Raw genomic sequence first — 19,737 nt, forward strand, 5'->3', positions numbered from 1 at the left:
GGAAGTTAATGAGACCTGGAGATAGACAGGGTTACTGAAAGGGTCCTTTAGGTCTAGAGAGAGCCCACAGTGACCTTGATACTGCAGGGAGGGACCTGGGGGAATAGATACCCCAAGCTCACCCTTCCCTTCCCCTCCTTCTCCCACTGGGGCTTCCCATTGACTGAATGTGACCAGAAGCCAGAGGGCAAGGGAGCCTATTGAAGCCATCCCAGGACAGAGGAAAGGTAGAGAGTAGGTCTGAGGGTCCAATGGAAGACACCTGGAAGATCCTTTAAGTTTACCTGGTATTTAGAATTTACAAAAAACCCATACAGCCATAGTCCTCACAAAAACTACCCTGTGAGGTAGGTAGGGCAATGATTATAATCCCATTTCATAGATGAGGACACTGAGGCTCAGAGAGGTGAAACAACTTGCCCAAGGTCATAGGATTCATCTTGAGATGTCAAACTCAGGGACCTTCTCTGAGAGGCCCTCTATGGGAGGAAATGGCTCTGCTAGGCCTCTAGCTGCTGAAGAAAGAAATCCTCCAATCCAGAGTCTTGGGGATGGCCAGGGGCTCAGGGAAGGTGACCCTGGGCCTCAGAAGATATCCGAGCGGAGCGGGAGAGGCTGTTCCATGCCACTGATGAGGAGCTCAGGCTCTTGGGACAGTGTGGAGGAAACGGGCATCACCGAGGTCCCCATGCTGCCCATGGTAACTTCCCTTTCCTCCTGCCGAAGGTGCTGGAGAATCTCCTGTGACAAGGAGAAGCTGCTTCCCTCTGCCGGTTCTGGAACGAGGGTAGGGGTGGGGAGTGGGGTGAGGGCCTCACACATTCCCACTCTAGCACACCCAGAGGACTTGCTGGGTGAATCCTCCAACCCTCCCTCTCCCCTACCTCCCTGCACCTCCTCCTCACTCCTAGCCACTGGGGCTAGAGTTTCATGAAATCCTAGAGCTAGCAGTGGTTTTAGAGACAAGAGAATTCCACCCTCTTTCTTTTAGAGATGATACTCAGAGAGGGGCAGATACCTGCCTAAGGTCACAGAGCAAGGGAGTGGCATGGCTGAGGCTGCAGCCCTGGTCTCTTGGCTCCTGGCCTGGGGCTGTCTGCTTCTTCTAACATCCCTAGATGAAGTGAGAGGCCCCTAGAGCCCACCTCTTCACACTCCACCCAGGACCCATAGCCAAAGACCTCAGAAAGCAATCAGGTATCCCACGGTGGGGAGATGGGACCTCTCTTCTTCCTTCCAAGGGAGGAAGGGGCAGGGCTTGAATGCCCTGACCACTCGGGAAGACCCGGGCGTGGTGCTGCCATATCTCCTGCTGACCCCCTGGGAGACCCCTGGGGACCCCAGCTTTTCCTGCCCTTAAGCCTATCAACCCCTCACCCTGGTAGACAATGAGGTGGCAGTTGTTCTGAGACTCAGGGACAGCTGCCAGAATGTCTTCAAGTGTCCGGCAGAAGAGTTTGGCCTGTTCAAGCCGGTCCTCCCGGCTAAAGCCAGCTCGGCCATCCTGTGACATGGCAAACAGGGTCTGCAAGGGGGTGGCATATTCCAGGATACAGATGCCTGCCTGGAGGAGGTAAAAGGAAGACCAGACTCAACCAGGGGCCAGGCAGACAGACGCTGGACCCCAGTGCCGCTGCTCAATCTGTAGGGATGGAGTCAGGGGAGATGGCCACCTGATGGGGTCTATACTGTCTGGTTGGCCTTTGCCTCTGACACCCCACTCCTAAATCAGAGCCAGGGCTGCATTAAATTTACCCTTCCCAGATCCTCCTCCTAAGATTCTCAGGGCAAGGCTTACTGAGCTAGGCTGTCAACTGCTCCAGCTGGCAGTCAAGTCTGGGGATGGGGCTCTGGGGTTCAGCCTTGGCTGGGTTCCCCATAGCACGTGAAATCCTTCACACATTCTCACGGCCTTCATCTAGGGCAGATTTATGGTCAAGAGCATGGTATACTCAAGGTGAAATTGTCCACTTTCTCCCTGGTTCTCTGAGTCTCGGTTTCCTCTTCTGTAAAGTAGGGGCTATAACAGTCCCTACCCCACAGGGTGGTGGTGAGGATGCAGTGAGGTAGTCAGATGAAGCACCTGGAATAGCATCTGGCATGCAGTAAGTGCTCAATTAATGTTACTTGTCAGTTTCGTCATTCAGAGCTCAATTGGTCCCAGCCCTGGCACCAATTGGAGAAACTGAGGCTCAGAGAAGGGCAGTGAATTTTTATCAGGGCTTGGCCAGGGCCCAGAGTTCTGGGTCTCTAGGCCTGACCCCTCCCCAGCATTCCCACTTCCCTGCACACTCACCGGCTGCCCATTCTCCAGAATCTCATAGATGCTGTTGGTGTAAACCCGGCCCTTGATGCCAGCACGGTCAGCACTTTGCTGGGGCAGCTTGTGTAGGAATCGAATGTTAGGGTCAGCCACGCTCAGGTCGTCAGGCACCCCACAGTCCAACGGGAAGAGGATGTGCAGCCGGTGGCTTCCTGCGCCCCGTAGCACATTGTTGTGGAACTGATTGTAAATTTGGATCCGGGCCTGGAGACCTGGGGTGGAGAGGCCCAAGAAGTCATTTCCACCAACTGTGTCTCCCACCCAACTCAGGACAGAGACCCACATCATTGTTCCCCTCAATGTGTGGGTGCAAGAGAACCGAGGGGCCAGTCCACTCACATTGCCTGGGAGGCCAGGAGAGGAAGAGCATGTGAGCATCCTCCCCGCCCCTCCACCTACTCCCACCACCCCTTTCTCTCCCTCACTTGACCTTTGTCCAGATTTCTGTCAGCCCCACTCCTTCCCACCACAGCTTTCAGGGCTCTGAGAGGCAGGAAGAGTCCTGGGAGGTGACATGCCAGCAGGCCCACGTGCACTGAGCCAGGCCTCTAGAGGAAGCCCTGGTGTCAAGGGAAGGCAGCCATGAGACAGGGGGGAACCATGGCCTTGACCAGCAAGTCAGAGGAATGAGACACGACCCGTGGGCTCCCAGTGGGGTAGTCAAGGGTCCAGGCTCTGGACAGGCCTGGGTTCAAATCCTGTCTCCTCCTCTAACTAAGCTGTGTGACTTTGGACAGATCACTGTATCTCTCAGAATAGCTGTGAAAACAGGGGTGATGATTATCCTTTCCTCACAGGGTGTGAATTAAAAGAGAAAGTACGCGTGAAGGACATACAGCATGCAGCAAATATTTATTGAAAGAATTCATGGGTGACTTGGGACAAGTCACTTAATGGATCTAAGCTCCAAATTTCTTCCTGCCAACCAGGCATAATAATAACAGCTTCATGCCTACAAGATTGCGTTGGGAATCAAATGGTTTGTTAGACATGAAAATGCTTTGAAAATATAGTGAGTTCTGGAAACACAAGGTTGTGTGTCTTACTGTCTGTCCTGTAGATCTGGAAATGGGGGCAGAGAGGATGGCTCACCTGGCAGGATCAGCCGCAGGTACCCAATATAATATGACCAGGCCAGCCCATGAGCCACATTGAAGTTCCTTTTTTCACAGATTGCAGAGATCTCTGCTGGGGCCAGGCCCTGTGGACAGCAGGGTGGGGCTGGGAGGCCTCCATGAAGAACAACATGAACCCTCCTCCTCCTCCCCCCAAGATTACCCAACCTGCTGCCATTTGGCTCCATTCTCTGCCACTGCTGAACCCAGACCATTATAGGCTCCATCCAAGGACCAGCCTCTAAATTAGTCCCACTCCCAGTACTAAGCTCAGAGCAGGTCACATGTGCCACGCCTCCTCTTGAACAGACCCTTCACCTCTCTTTGTATCGTACCTGGAGGCCCAGGAGGATGTTAAGTGCCTGTGAGAGGCCCAGGAGAGCAAGCATCCAAGTGAAGGGCAGGCCAGCCACGTTTGGGAGGGAGAAGTAGAAATAGCAGGACAGCAGCAGCAGGGCCCCACGGCGCATGGGGCAGCCCAGGCAGGCCCGCACAGCCTTCCAGTAGCTGCCTTGGTACCTGCAAGTGACAGCCAAGCTCCAGACCCCAGCCCAGCTCAGCCAGAGAGATTCAAGGAGGGGCAGGGCTGGGGGTCAAGGGACTGAGACATGTTGGGTACCTAATCGCCATGGGTACTGCAGGGAGTCACCTGGAGTGGACGTGGCACAGCTCCTCGGCCAGACTGCAGACCCCCTTGATCAGCAGTCCCAGCTGCTGGGAGGCCAGGTGGAGCACCAGCCACTGGAGAGTGTAGTCTGGCAGCTCCCCCAGCCCCCAGAGGGCCACCAGGCAGGCACCTAGCAGGACCAAGGCTGCTTTCTGGGCCCTGTGACCCCTGGGCTGTGGGATGGATGGATGCAGACTGGAGTGGGGCATCTGTGGATATCAAGAAATCCATGGTTGTGTTCCCCTCACTCTCCGATTGTTCTGGGACTGAGGCTCTGGCTGGGCACTTGCCCCAGCTCTATGTTTCCCTGGTGCCCAGCCATACCCAGAGGCTACTCTTGGAGGCACCTCAAGCGGACAGGCTGGACATACAGCATCCCAGAGCTCCGATCCAAGAGAGATTTGTTGAAAACAGAGCAGGTGGAGAAAGAAATGCATGCGCTCCACATACACACCCCACCCAAGCCCAGTGAGACCACAGGTGTAGCAAAGAAAGAAGACAGCGACTACCCCAGACCTAGACCTAAAGGGTCCCGTGAGGTACCACCCACCTGGGGACCCTTGGGGACCGGGGCTTCCTTCTCCCCACAATCCACCCCAAGAAGGACCTTAGTCAGCAAAGGTCAGAGGGTAGGGGGCAGGGCAGCCAGAAGGTTGCCACCCACCTCTGCAGCTTCTGCAGGGGCCTCAGCCTTGGAACTCAGGCTGGGCTTCTCCTGATCTTACCTTCTGCCTCCCAGACGGCAGCTTGTTTCTGGAAGGCAACAAGGAGAGAAGGCCCGGCACAAGGGCTCCCAGCAACTGAGGACGGCCTCTCAGGGTGCAGCCTGAAAAGGAAAGGTTAAAAACAATGGAAGCTTCCTCCACAGCACTCCAGCCCTGGTATCTCACCAAACCACAGCTGCACTGGGCCGCGCTGGGGAGGTTATTTCCTGCCGCCCAAGGAGGGAGGAAGAGCCTTCCCACCAAGGCCCTGGTGAGCCACCTCCCAGTATTGGGGTGAGGGAGAAAGCTTGAGAAATCCTGCATTCCACTGCCCATCCCCCAGACCAAGGGTGTTCAGAAACTCCCTCAAACTCCCTGCAGTCACAGCCCTGAACGGGCTGCCCCTCAAGCACCCACAATCAAGCCCACTCTACCAACACCCACATGGCACTTCACACACCCAGCCAAGCACATACACTACACCATGCTGCCCTACCTGCTTGTTTTATTCTGATTTCCAGATGCAGATCCTCTTTTTCTGAAGACTGTGATATCAGGCCAGAGGCGGGGAAAATGAAGAGTTATTTCCTGTAACGACAGCCTTCTAGTAAAAAGCTTAGTGGGAGCAGAAGCCCTGCAGAAGAGTGGGGTTTTGGCTCTCCACAGGAAGTGGCGACGCCTGTGACTTCTCAGAGAGAACCTGGTGCTTCCAGCCAAAAAGGCAGTCGTGTGAATAATAATAATAGTAATAATAATAAAGTGCTCACCGTGCTCCAGACATTATGCCAAGCATTACATAAATTGTTTCACTTAATCCCCTCAGCCACCCTGTCAGGAAGGTATAATACTAACCTCATGGACAATCTGAGGCTCAGTGAGGTGAATTAACTTGCCCCAGTCCCCTGGCTAGTAAAGGAGGGAGTGGGGACGTGAACCAGGTAGGTGGCTCCAAAACCCAGCTGGCTCTGTGCCTTAATTTCCCAGAAAGGGGTGGAAGGTGCCAGGACCAAGTTTCATGATGTGTTTTCCCTTGGGGTGGGGAGTGTCTCTGGCTGCTTCCTGGTAAACTGGTGAGCTGATTGGATTCGAGGAGGGGGCGCCCGGGAGTGGAATTGGGGTGGAAGCCACAGAGTGGCAGCAGTCCATATGTCCCCAGGCCAGAGGGTCCTTGCCTAGACCCTTCCCCACACCCCAAACAGACACAAGAAGACACACCACGTTCATAGGTGCCATCGGCCTCTCAGGAGCAAGGAGGCTTCCAGAAAACTCTCTCATTTTTTAGAATAATTTTCTAAGAATGGAGAGAATTCGAATTCACTGTACTTCCTCTCCCCTACAAGAGCTCACAAGGGGGCCCCCTGCAGTGGGCAAGGGCTCCAGTGCTTCAGAACCAAAGAAAGTCAAGGTTGCCAAACAAAAGGCCTGAGCAGAGTCCTCCCAGAGTGAGCAGTCCACAGCTGCCCCAAAGTCTCCCTGTGCCAAGCAACCTTGGGCTTCCAGTATCCTGCCCAGCGGCCAGCACCACCTCCCCTGGGTGATACCACTACTGTCAGCTCCACTTTTCCACCCCTGAACCTGTGCTTCATCTCTGCCCGCTTCTCCTGGAGCTTGGTTCTCTATTTTATAGGCCAGATTTGCACTATGCATTAGAAGCCTTAAAATGCACATAGAATCATAGACCTTGCAATTCACTTCTGGGAATCATTCATCAAAAAATAATGAGACAAGGGCACAAAGATACCAGTTTTTCAGATGTTTGTGCCAGTGTTGTTTATACCAGAGAAAAACTAAAAACTATCTAAATGTCCAACAATAGGGGACTGAGTAACAAAACCGTGGTTCATCTTATAATAGAATGTTAGGTAGCCACTAAAATGATGATGTAATTTTGTATGTTGACTCTTAAATACCTTTAGTATATTGTTTCTTATTGGAAAAAAGCAGAGTACAAAACAGTATAATTGCATTTTAAGAAATACACATTGCACAAGAAAAGGTCTGGAAGGCTACATGATATACGAAAAATGCTAACAATGATTACTCTGTGTGGCGGGAATGTGAGTGATTTTTAGTATAATTTTCCCTTTTTGCTCATTATGTTTTTTAAGGTTTCTTTTCCTGACATTGAACATGTATTAGTTGTTTGATGCTTGGAGTATGCTGTAAAGAGAAAAAATCCCAACATTGTCTTGGGGCCTCCTTCCACCCCACTCTGTCCTCACTGCCCTTTGCGGCCTGCTGCTGCTCTGGGCTCTTTTTCCTGAGTTTGAACCTGCTCTGAGGAAAGCCTTGCAGGAGACATGAGGGCCAGGTCATTCAGGAAGAGTAAGATGTGGCCTGGCTGAGGGGAATGAGGAATGATGGGGACCAGGGAGGCGGGGAGGCAGGGAGGCCATCCGGAGTGTGGAGTTGGGGGCCAAGTCTGACTGGAGAGAAGGCTGCTGAGGCAGCCGAGGCCCCAATGTCTGGGCCCTCAAATACCAGCCCAGGAGTTTCCACGTACCATGCAGCCCACACAGTTGTGTCCTGACTTCCTGCTGTGTGTGTCAGGGAATGTGCTAGGCATGGGACATGCCTGTGAACGTGTCAGGCCAGAACCCTGTTGTCACAACACCTATAGCTGGGCAGGTGCAATGGGCCGTGCATAACTGTACAAGTCAGTATGAGTCACTGCAGATATGGCGAGGGCTTTGAAGAATGCATTCCTGTTGCTGCTCTGAGGGGAACTTGGAAAACCCCAAGTCCAGATTTCCCTGAAGGAGTGCCATTTATGCTGGGTTTGGAGGACCAAGAGAGAGATGTGGGGGAGGAGTGAGAGTCTGGAACATTCATAAAAAACAGCACAGCCTTCCCCTGGGGTGGGAAGGAGTTTGGCCTGAGGAGAAACAGAAATGGCTGGTGTGGCGGGAGCATGTAAGCATGTTGGGGGTCTGCGTTATTTTTTTAGGGCTGTTATAACAAAGTACCACAAGCTTGGTGGTGTAATACAACAGAAATTTATTCTCACACAGTTCTGGAGGCTAGAAGTCTGAAATCATGGTGTTAGTAGGGCCATGCTTCCTCTGATGCCTCTAGAGGGGGACCTCTCCTTGCCTCTTTCACTTTCTGGCAGCCCGAGGTGTTCCTTGGTTTGCAGCTGTAGCACTTAAGCCTCTGACTCCATCATCACCTGGTGACCTTCTCCCTGTGCGTCTCTGTCTTCACATGGCATTTCCTCTTCTTATAAGGATACCAGCCACTGTCCCATTGGATTAGGGCCCACCCTAATGACCTCATCTTAATTCAATTGTACCTGCAAAGACACTGTCTCCAAATAAGGTCACATTCTCAGGTACTAGGGAGTTAGGACTTCAGCATATCTTTTTTGGGGGACACAGTTCAACCCATAACAAGGTCAGTGATGTAAGAAAGGGTACTGGAGAGTTGGTTGGAGCCTTGTGGGCTGTGGCCAGGGTCTCAGGGCATGGGGAGTGTCACAACAACTACACGGATGAGATTGTCCTCATCAGCTGTGCCGATGGCCAGGGACCTTGAAGCCCTTCCAGACTGGCCATCTGGCACACAAGGAGGAAGCCGAGGACCACAGAGGGAAGTTAGGTCTAAGTTCCAGACTGCCCAGCTCACAGGCTGCTGCCCTCGGGTCAGTGTTGCTGAGTGCCAACACTCTGCTCCACAGCCCGCTCACTCCTGGGGCCTCCCCCCGTCACGTCCTGGTAGTTGCGTGTTCCCTCCAGACACCCCAGAAGTGCTGGTCTGGGATGGCTTTCATTTCCATTGCCAGCTTAGTTACAGTTCCCACGTGTCTTCCCTGAAACTTGTCATCAGTGTTCCTGGGAGAGAAGAAAACACTAAGCACTCATTCAGTGGACGCTGGTTCTGGGACAGACCACGAGTGGGATAAGGAGGCCTCTGGCTTCTAAGGAGCCACTCTTTTGCCCATGCAATGCCTTTCATGGTTAAAAGTCCCTGATATTTGTGTGTAAATGTTCCTGAATCCTGCTAGCGCAGGGACATTGGGAGGATTTTGATATCAGCTGACCATGGTACACCTGGGATCCTGCCTCTGCCTCTCCTTGCTGTGTGACCTTGGCCCAGTTATATAACTTCTTTGAGAGTTAGTTTCCTCATACCTAAAGTGAGGGTGGTAATACCTTTTTTCTCATAAAATTGTCATAAGAATGAAAAGAAATAATGTGTTTGTAGGCCTGACTTGTAAGTGCTCAGTAATTGTCAACTCTAATCACCACCACCACCATCATCATCATCACCATTGACAATCACACTCTTGGAGTTGCCAGTCCCTGTCATCTTGGCCTCTACCCTGGGCTTAAGTCACCTCTCCGGCGGACACAGAGACTTGATGTCTCATCCATTGGTGGCTCTGAGCCTGACCTCAGCCACCTCCTTGTTGTAATTTTATTGCCCCATCATGGAGCTGCCTAGTGTGTCATGGGCTTTCCAGGACAAGACGATATCCTGGTATATGTGATAGAGAAAGAGGGACTGGATGATGCATGATTGGGGTTGGGGAAGCACAGCTGGTTGAGCTTCTGTATCTTCAGGGAGTAAATAATGGACCTACATCCTCCTGGAAGCGGGTATTCCTCAGGGTGGAGAGATCTACTGCTGTTTTTTGTTAGTTTTTGGTAACAGCCTAATTGAGATATAATTCACATACCATACAACTCATTTATTTAATGTACAATTCAGTAATTTTTAGTGGGCTTCCCTGGTGGCGCAGTGGTTAAGAATCCACCTGCCAATGCAGGGGACACAGGTTCGAGCCCTGGTCCGGGAAGATCCCACATGACGCAGAGCAACTAAGCCCCTGCGCCACAACTACAGACCCTGCACTCTAGAGCCCATGAGCCACAACTACTGGAACCCGCGAGCCACAACTATTGAAGCCCGTGTGCCTAGAGCCCATGCTCCACAACAAGAGAAGCCATGGCAATGAGAAGCCCTTGCACTGCAATGAAAAGCAGCCCCCATTCGCCACAACTAGAGAAAGCCCGTGCGCAGCAATGAAGACCCAACACAGCCAAAAATAAATTTAAAAAAAAAAGTCCTAAAGAATAAAAGACTTCCATTTCAAAGGCAAATACAAATGGGAAGATATGTTCATTTTTTAAAAATTAGTTTTTAGTATATTCACATCCCTACAATCAAACTTAGAACATTTTCATCACCTCAAAAGAACTCCTGTAGCCAACACCCCCACCCCACCCTCAGGCAACCACAAATCTACATTCCTTCTTTATAGATTTTCCTGTTCTGGACCTGTCATATAAATGGAATCATGCAATATGTGATTGTGTCTGTCTTCTTATGTTTTAGAGATTCATCCATGTTGCAGCATGTATCAACATTTCATTCCTTTTTATTGATGAATAATATTCCATTGTATAGATATACTGCATTTATTTACCTATTCATTTACTGAAGACACTTAAGTTGTTTCCACTTTTTGGCTATTATGAAGAATGCTGCTGTGAACATTCATGTACAAGTGTTTGTATGGACATATATTCTCATTTCTCTTGGGTAAATACCTCAAGGTGGGGTTGCTGGGTCATTTGGTAACGCTCTGTTTAACCTTTTGAAGAACGACTGGACTGTTTTCCAAAGTGGCTCCATGATTTTACATTTCCATCAGCAATGTATGAGGGTTCTAATTTCTCTAGATCCTAGCCAGCGTTTACATATGTCTTTTTGAGTATAGCTATCCTCACTTAACTGGTATGAAGTGGTGTCTTATAGTGGTTTTGATTTGCATTTTCCTGATGGTAAATGTTGAGCATCTTTTATGTGCCTATTGCTATTGTATATCTTTTTTGAGAAAAGTCTATTCATATCCTTTGCTCATTTTTAATTGGGTATTTGCCTTTTTATTATTATAATAATTTATTATTGTAATTATTATAGGAGTTTTTTGTATATTCTAGATACAAGTCCCTTACCAGATAAATGCTTTGGAAAATTTTTCTCCTATCCTTTGGGTTGTTTTCTCACTTTCCTCATGGTGTCCTTTGAAACACAAAAGTTATTAATTTTGATAAAATCTAATTTATCTTTTATTTTGTTGCTTGTCCTTTTGGTGCAATCTATATCTAAGAAGTTATTGCCTAATCAAGGTCATAATGATTTGTGTGTGTATTTTCTTCTAAGAGTTTAATGATTTTGGCTCTTACATTTAGGTCTTTGTTCCATTTTGAGGTTTTTTTTAATGTGGCGTGAGTTAGGGGTTGACATTCAGTCTTCTGCATATAGATATCAAGTTTTCCCAGCACCATTTGTCAAAAAGACTATCCTTTCTCCATTGAATTGTTTTGGCACCCTTGTCAAAAATTAACTGACTCTAAATATGAGAGTTTATTTATGAATTCTCAATTATTTTCCATTGATCTATATATCTATCCTTATGCCAGTCCACACCATCTTGGTTACTGTAGCTTGTACTAAGTTTCAAAATCAGGAAATGTGATTCCTCCAACTTTGCTCATCCTTTTAAAGATTGTTTTGGCTATTCTGGGTCCCTTAAATTCCCACATAAATTTTAGGATCAGCTTGTCAGTTTCTGCAAGGAAGTCATCTGGGATTTTGACAGGGATTATGTTGAATCCATAGGTCAATTTGGGGAGTATCATCATCTTAACAATATCAGGTCCATGAACATGAGTTGTCTTTCCATTTATTCAGATCTTCTTTAATTCCTTTTAGCAATGTTTTATATTGTATAGAGTATAAGTTTTGCCCTTCTTTTTTTTTTTTTTTTTTTGTTGTACGAGAGCCTCTCACTGTTGTGGCCTCTCCCGTTGCGGAGCACAGGCTCCGGACACGCAGGCTCAGCGGTCATGGCTCACAGGCCCAGCCGCTCTGCAGCATGTGGGATCTTCCTGGACCAGGGCACGAACCCGTGTCCCCTGCATCAGCAGGCAGACTCTCAACCACTGTGCCACCAGGGAAGCCCTGCCCTTCTTTTGTTAAGTTTATTTGCAAGTATTTTACTCTTTTTTTGGAATTTTTAAATTGTGGTAAATGTGTATAACACAAAATTTACCACTTTAGCCATTTTATGTGTATGATTCAAGGGCATTAATTACATTGGCAATATTGTACAATCATCACCACTATCCGTTTCCAAAATTTTTCACCATCCCAGACAGAAGCTCTGTACTCATTAAGCAGTAACTCCCTATTTTTCCCTCCCCTCAGTCCCTGGTAGCCTCTAATCTACTTTTTCATCTCTATGAATTTGCCTACTCTCTATATTTTATATAAGTTAAATCATATAATATTTGTCCTTGGTGTCTGGCTTATTCCGCTTAGCATAATGTTTGTAAGGTTTATCCACATAGTAACATGTATCAGAACGTCATTCCTTTTCATGACTGAATAATATTCCATTGTATGTGGGTACCACATTTATTTATCCATTTATCTGTTGATGAACATGTGGGTTGTTTCTACCTTTTGACTATGGTAAATAATGCTGCTATGAACATTCACTTGAAAGCATCTGTATGAGTTCCTGTTTTCAATTCTTTTGGGCATGTACCTAGAGTAGAATTGTTGGGTCATTTAGTAATCTATGTTTAACTTTTTGAGGGACCCCCAAATTGTTTTCTATTTTATTCTTTTTAATGTTATGGTAAATGGAATTGTTTTCACAATTTTATTAGATACACAGTCTTGTAACCTGTTTTGTTTTTTTTTTTTAAGACTAGGGAACATTTCATAGACATATTTGTTGATCAGTAAAGATAAGATTACATCATAATTTTTGGTGTATACCTAGCATTCCATGGATAGAATTATGAATCATGATTTAATCAGTCACATATTTTGGGACGTATAGGTTTTTAAAATTTTTTTCTCTGCTATAAGCAACTTTGCAACAAACATAAGAAGGTGCATCTTTGTGCACTTTTCTGATTATTAGGAGAGATTCTTAGAAGTGGGATTGCTGGATCAAAGATTATGCCTATTTTTCAGGCTTCTGATGGATAGTACCAAAAGTCTCACTAGATGTATGCTGTTTTGGAAGCCACCATGAGAAAATAGGAAACAACTCAAATTTTCAGCACCAGGGGATCAGTTAAAATAGTCACAGTACATGGTTAGCAGCCACAACACACTATGATGTAGCACTAGATTTACTGATGCTGAAAGACATTTATAGTACATTTTAAAATCACAGAACTAGTTGCAAAACAGTCCATATTAAATAAACTTGGCTGCCTCCATTCAGTAAAATACTCTGCAGCTCTTTTAAAAATGAGGCAATTCTCTATGTACCGATATGGAAATATCTGAGAGCTATATAGTGAGGCCGAAGAGTAAGTTGCAGAACAGTGAGTGTGGAAACAAAAGGGTAGATATGTATATGTTTGTGGTATGCTAGAAACAGGTGAAGGCATATTTCAGGGAGGGGAGCTAAGTGGCTGAAATCAAGTGAGAGAGGGAGACTCACTTTTAACTGCATATGCTTTTGTGCTATTGTACCTTTAAATTTTTATACTGTGAGTTATCACCTGTTCAAACATTACATAAAATAGTAATTAACCACAGTATGTACATTATGATACCATTTTTTTTTTAAGGTTGATGTATATAGTTGAGTGAGAAAAGTTCTGGTAAAATGTTCATAGTAGTTATTTGGGAAGGGGATTTGGGGTATCTGGAGGTTGAAAAAGATATCCACAAATTCTTTCATACTCCTTCCTTCAAGAGGTGGAGCCTAATTCCCCTCCCAAGTATAGGATTAACTAGATCATAAAAGGCATTGTGGTTTCTTCCTTGTTCTCTTTCTTGGATCATTCACTCTGGGGACAGTCAGCAGCTGGGTCAAAAGATACTCAAGCAACCATGGAGAGGTCCACGTGGTGAGCTACAAGGCCTCCTGCCAACAACAAGCAACATCTTGCTGGGTGTACAAATCAGCAACCTTAGAAATAAAACTCCCAACCCTGGTCAAACTTTCAGATGACTGCAGCTCTGGCTGACAATCCGATTGCAGTCTTGTGAGAAATCCTGAGCCAAATCCTTAAGCTACTCCAAAGCACCTGAATCTGAGAAACTGGGAGATAAATGTTTGTGGTCTGAAGCTACGAAATTTAGGGGTAATTTGTTACACAGAAATAAATACAATAATACAAGGTAATTTTAGATTCTTATTTTGTTTATTGTATTTGTAAATTTTTATTAAAATGAATGCATGTTGTTCATGAAACTAAGAAAAAAGGAAATAAACAAGAGAACAGAGGAAATACAGTTCAGCCTGAGGTTCGTCAGCTCAGCTGTGAGATCCCTAGATGGGACCTCTCTGGCCTCTTAGCAGCTTGAGTGAAGAACCCTTGAGGGCTTTAGAGGACCACAATTACACTGCAAGTCCCCATTAAAAGTCTGCTGCTTTCCTGGGCTGTGTTCATGGGAATGTAGTGTTTCTGCATCAGGGAAGGTGACCTCATGGTTTCCCCAGACCCCACATCACACCAGATCTGGGCATTGGATACTGGTATCCAGAAACCACTGAAGGGCCTAAAGGTGTCTCTCCCTTCTTTTGGGGACTCTTGCCTCACAGCTCCTTCCTCAGTTGTGTACTCCAGCAAGTCTGAGCCTTGTCAGCCCCCCAGAAACTCCATCCTCTCTCTCACTGCCTGGATGGCTTTTCTATCCCCGCCTCTGTCCCCTAAACACCCCATCAACCCCCCCCCACCATGATGCTGCATTTTCTAAGCTCAGGGTACCAGCAAAATTCTCCCAGTTTTTCTTAAAAAGTTTGACATTGAACGGCATTGAAGTTGCTCACCCTTTGTCTGACCACAGGGAGATCTCAGGAAGTCTTCCTAGGGACCAGGCTGGCTGAAGCCCTTGCCCCCTGCTCCATGTCAGACCAGATCTCTCCTATTTGGCCTTGTACAAACTTTATCATTACTGCTGGTATGGTTTTTGGTTTCTTGGACAGACTACAAGCCATGGGAGGACAGGCCTCAACTTTGCTTGTTCTCTGCTATGGCCCCGAGGCCTGTCACATAGTAAATGCTCTGTATACAGACATGAATAATGAACAAACAAACTCAGGAGATCTGAACAATCTCTTCAAATGCCTGAAGTGCTGTATGGGAAAGAAGAGCCCTCCTCTTTTTGCCTATAGAAGGTAAAACGAGGACAAATCAAAGTGATTGTCAAATTTTGGTTCTAAGTCAGGAAGGGTCTTCTAATAATATAGGTTGCCTGTGTTATTGACCCAGGTTCTTGGACTCTTTAATCAATAGAAATTGATAAGAAGCCAGACAAGAAATTTAAGCAAGGCTTTATTGGGACTGGTGCTGCAGCAAGAGGGAAGAAAACAAGCAACAGGTTCCCTTGCTCGCTCCCCAAGGTGGGGGTGGGGAGGAGGACGAGTGGGGAGGGTGGGAGGTGGGGAGGCAGCTGGTCCCTTAATTGGGGTGAGGGTACCTGCGGGCCAGAGGGGCAGCATAGGTGGTCTGCCTACCTCCTGGGTGGTACCGTGTGCAGGGATCATGTGCAGTACCCTGCTTTTTCTCCCCCTACCTCAGAAATGGCAGGTGGGTTTTGGTCTTTTTGTATCTTGTTCATAATTTGCCACAGCTGGGCATGCATGCAGTTATTTTTAGTCCCTTATAGTTTCTTTGTATTCTGTTGCTTGAGAAAACATTTGTCCAGGGGCAAGCACTGCAGTAAATGTCCCAGGTCTCTGCCTCTCTCACTTGTGAGGTAGTAAGCTGCAGTCACCAAAGGGGTTTACAAGAAACTGGTGGGCTCTCTGTGAGGGATGGGCTGTAGAGAGAATTCCAGACTGAAGAGGGGTATGAGTTCCCAAGATCGCAAGTGAGCTGGGCTGTTGAGGAAGTCATGAGGGTGTCTTTCTGGTGGGGGAGGGGTAAGGAGATGAATTATTTTTTCCACTAGAGGAACTTGCTTCTGATTCAGGCTGGCTGAGCAGAGCTGGGTGGGTTCACCCATTCACACTTCCCCATCCCAGCTCCACTTTCCTTCTCAGACCTGAGAGAGGCTGTGTGGCTGGCACTGGTGACACCTGGTGGCCAGTTGGACTAGGACAGAGGCAACCCCACCATCTGCCTGTCCTGTGCATCTGGTTCATAGCTGTATTCCAGGGTACAATGCTTGGCACAGAGGAGGCCCTGCCCTTTGAGGAAGAAATGGATGAATGGGTGAATGAACGAATACAGACAGTAAAGAGGAAGAGGAAGAAGAGATGCTGTCTCTCTGGGCCTGGAGATCTAACTAGGTAGACCAACCTGGAGTCCAGGAGGGAGCCAGACAATTCACCCGCTCAGGGATGTACAGAGAGAAGTATCTCTGCTCTCTCTTTTGCCTTCCTCCTCTGTGCCTGTCCTGTGTCCTAGGGGCACCTGTGAGGTGGGGGAAGGGTCTATTGTAGGAAAAGGCTGAAGTTAATTAAAAACTGCTCCTGCATCTAAGCTTAATTGGGCTCTGGAGCTATGAAGCTATGAATAGAAACCCATGGGCTGGGTTGGAAGTTCCTGAATAAGGCTCCTTTCAGGGTGAGGACACCAAGGCTCAGAGAGGGCAGCAGCCTACTTAAGGTCCCACAGCCAGACTGTAGCAGGACCAGGACTCCCAGCTCCAGTTCCTTAGGTCATATCATAGCATTTGACCACCTAAGATAAAAACACAGAGGAAAGGAGCAGTTGACATGGAGCCTAGAGGAGCAATTACAAGCACCTTAGCCTGGCAACCAGGGCTTTCCCATCACCTTGTGACACTCCCCAGCACATGCCTTTGCTTCCAACTGAAGAAATGTGGCCCAAACTGAGTGTGCATCACCTTGCAACTCACCCAGAGCCCTCCTCTCAACCACTCTGCTTTATACCTATCCCTTCAACTGTATGGATGGGTTTAACCTCCCTGAGCCTCAGTTTCCTAATCTGCAGAGGGATTATTTGAGTTGTGAGAGAGGCTGCTTGTCAAGTGCTTAGAACAATGTTTGGCACATGGTAAGCATTCAATAAGAATCACAGCTGCTATTACAGTTGCTGTTGTAATTAAGACCCAATTCAAGTCCTTCCCACAACTTCCAACTAGATGGAGACATCCTTGAGGGCAGAGGGCAGAGGGCAGAATACCTTGACTGTGTATGCAGAGAAGACCCAGGACACAGTGGTGGTCTGTGTTGGCTCTAGAGGGCATCTGCTGACTGGTTTCCCTTAGCACCTTCTCTTTGGGCCGGGCAGGGACTGACCCTGCTGTCTGAGTCTTGTTTTCCAGCTTTCATTCCTTGAGGCTGTACTGAGTCACTTGTCTGGACTGGGCTTGAGATTTTTCTGGTAGGTCAATAAACAAAGAGAGACAAAGTGCTGCTGGAGTACCAGGATGCCACCCCAGCTGCCCTGGATGGCATGGTGTTTGTGGGGGGCATTCAAAACCTCCAGCAGAGGAGCAGGAATGGGTCCTTGAGGCGACAGAGAAGAAAGCTGATCTATTGGAACAGGTTCTCCTTAGCATCCCTGGGAGGTGGGTGTGCCCCTAAACCAGACCCCTGTGGGTGGTAGCTTGAGGGGAACTGGAAAGACTCACCACCCCCCACCCCCCCAGTCATATCCTCTCCTCCATCCTCAGGGCTGGCTTATTCTTGGTTGTTCTCTCTCCCCCGCCACCATGGCAGGTCCTTGAGCTTGGAGTATGCCCAGATATTCATTCATTCTAGATTCAACAAGTATTTATTGAGTCCTCTCTCTGTGCCAGGTACCTTGCCATAGGAGCTTACATTCTGGTTGGGGGGAAAGACAAAGAAGCAGACAGGCAAATCTCCACTTAATAAGTGCTGTTTTAGGAGTAAGCCCAGGGTAGGAAGGAGGTAATGTTTAAACTCAGTCTGAAGGAAGTGGAGGAGGTATAGCCACTAGGCAAGAGGAACCTGTGTACAGCCCAGGAGGAAAGAGAGCCCTTTCTGAGGAGCTGCAAGAAGTAGGTTTCAATCATGGGAGGCTTGTTAAGCATTAGTGCCGGTCCCAGGGATTCTGATTTGGTGGACCTGGGATAGGGGCCCAGAATCTGCACATTTAACAAGCTCCACCAGTGATTTTGTTGCAGGTGGGACTGTGGCTCAACATGTGAGGGAGGCATTGTGAAAGATGGGCTGGAGGTCGCAGAGGCCAGGCTGTGAAAGGCTCGTGGGTCAGACTGAGGAGTTTGGTCTTTACACCAAAGGAATCAGAAAGCCCCTGAAGAGCTTTCATCCAGGGAACAACCAGAATCTTTGCAAAGATCCCCCCTCTAGCTGCAATGTAGGAAGTGGGTTGAAGAGGACAGGACTGCTGGCCGATGTGGCCTTCCAGCCTGGAGTGAATGTTGGCCTGAATTAAGAAAGAGGCAGTAGGGCCAGAGAAGTGGCTGAATTTGGGAGAGGAGGGGGCATAGGAGCATTCACAGGACCTGGTAATGTGCTGGCTGTGAGATAAGGGAAAGGAGGCAGCCAGAGGGCAAGGGAATGGGTGATGAGGAGCCAAAATCTGGTAAGGGAAGTCGGAGGAGTGTGAGGAACCCCTAAAACCCAGTTCCCATGCTGAGGTTCTGATGAACCTCTCTGTCCAAAACCTTATTCCCTTTCTTGTCCCATCGCTGTTCCCCTCAGGATTGAGGACTATCAGAGAAAAGGGGGGACTGAAACTGAGCAGGACCCTGCGAGGCCTTCCCAGGTACAAGCCCCTCTGTGCCCCCCCCCACTTTTGGTTTGGCCTTCCCTGAGTTCCAAAGAGCAGACTCAAGCAGTTAATGATTAGAATAATAGGGTCACGGCTCCTCCTGAAGGGATATAGATAATAATGTGAGTTGTTCTGCAGAAACTCAGACCCTCCACCAGGTGGAGGATGGTGACTACATGCTGACCACAAGCATGTAGACCCCAGACTGGCTGGAACCAGAAGGTTGATGACTGAGATTCCTGAAGCATCACCCTGTTATCTCACCACCAACCAGTCCAAAAAATGTCCAGGAGCTGATCATACTCCCTGCGACTCCCATGTCGCCTTTTAAAACCCCTGCCTCAAAGCCATTGGGAGTTTGAGCCTTTTGATTACTAGCTGCCCAGTTCTCCTTGCTTGGTGCCCCGCAGTAAACACTAATTTCCATCACCACAATCCAGTATCGGTAGATTGGCTTGGCTGCATTTCAAGCAAACAGACCCGAACTGGGTAACAAAGCGATTCAATGTGGAATCTGAGGGGTCTGAGAGGTCGGACCATAGTGTCCATGCCTGTTGCCTGAGGACACAGACTGCGAGTAGGGAAGGCACTGCACCTCAGGGACCCCAGAGTCGGGAGACCCCACAAACTGGTGTATCCTGTGTCCACAGTAGGACGGAGACCACCAGAGAGGCCTAGCCCGCAGCTGGGTCCATACTCTTCCTCTGTCCCGCTGGTGACACACCCCAGCAGCTGCCATTCCCGGCTTGCTTCTGGGTGGTCACCTCATGGGGCTCGGTTGCCGGCCTCCACTACATGGCACTGCTCCGGGCATACCCCTCGGCCCCTCCTGCCACTTGGCTGGCACCAGGAAAGGACTGGGAAGGCACTCCGGGCTGCCTGCTCGTGCTATAGCGCTGCTTGTCTGGCAGATTTGGGCCTGCCACGCGGGTGCGATCAACCCATCGCAGCTGGAGCCACTAGCTGGCTGGCGCTGGCTCCCGTCTCCGCGCTTTGTCCCAGACAGTCTGTGTTTCTGCACGCTTCTCCCAGGTGCACAAATCAGAGAACTGGACATCATTCTTGAGAAGGCTTTCAGCCTCACACCCACATCCAGGTGGTCATGGAGTCTGGTGGCCCATTCTGTCTCCTAACCATCTCCAGGACCCTTCCCTGACCCCAGCCCTTTCTCAGATCTGCTAGCATGACAATTAAAGGAATAGATTACAGGATCAGC

General features: G+C 48.5%; 1 protein-coding gene across 2 annotated transcripts; it reads right to left on the minus strand.

Moving 5' to 3' along the window:
* Nucleotides 1-322: 322 nt before the first annotated feature.
* STING1 (stimulator of interferon response cGAMP interactor 1) lies at nucleotides 323-5,315 on the minus strand. 2 transcript variants are annotated; one of them, XM_065873117.1, is made up of 8 exons: nucleotides 5,270-5,315; nucleotides 4,831-4,931; nucleotides 4,088-4,314; nucleotides 3,774-3,957; nucleotides 3,416-3,524; nucleotides 2,297-2,535; nucleotides 1,378-1,564; nucleotides 503-776 (listed from the first exon to the last, which is right to left on the minus strand). In XM_065873117.1, the coding sequence occupies exons 3-8, from the start codon at nucleotides 4,312-4,314 to the stop codon at nucleotides 586-588; spliced, it is 1,137 nt and encodes a 378-aa protein (XP_065729189.1). In that variant the 5' UTR covers nucleotides 4,831-4,931; nucleotides 5,270-5,315; the 3' UTR covers nucleotides 503-585. The 2 variants fall into 2 exon arrangements, with proteins under 2 accessions (XP_065729190.1, XP_065729189.1); XM_065873118.1 differs by lacking the exon at nucleotides 5,270-5,315 and having other exon boundaries at nucleotides 323-776; nucleotides 4,088-4,235; nucleotides 4,831-4,956.
* Between the last annotated feature and the right edge of the window lie 14,422 nt (nucleotides 5,316-19,737).

Source organism: Phocoena phocoena, chromosome 3 (genome assembly GCF_963924675.1).
Source record: "Phocoena phocoena chromosome 3, mPhoPho1.1, whole genome shotgun sequence".
Lineage (NCBI taxonomy): Eukaryota > Metazoa > Chordata > Mammalia > Artiodactyla > Phocoenidae > Phocoena > Phocoena phocoena.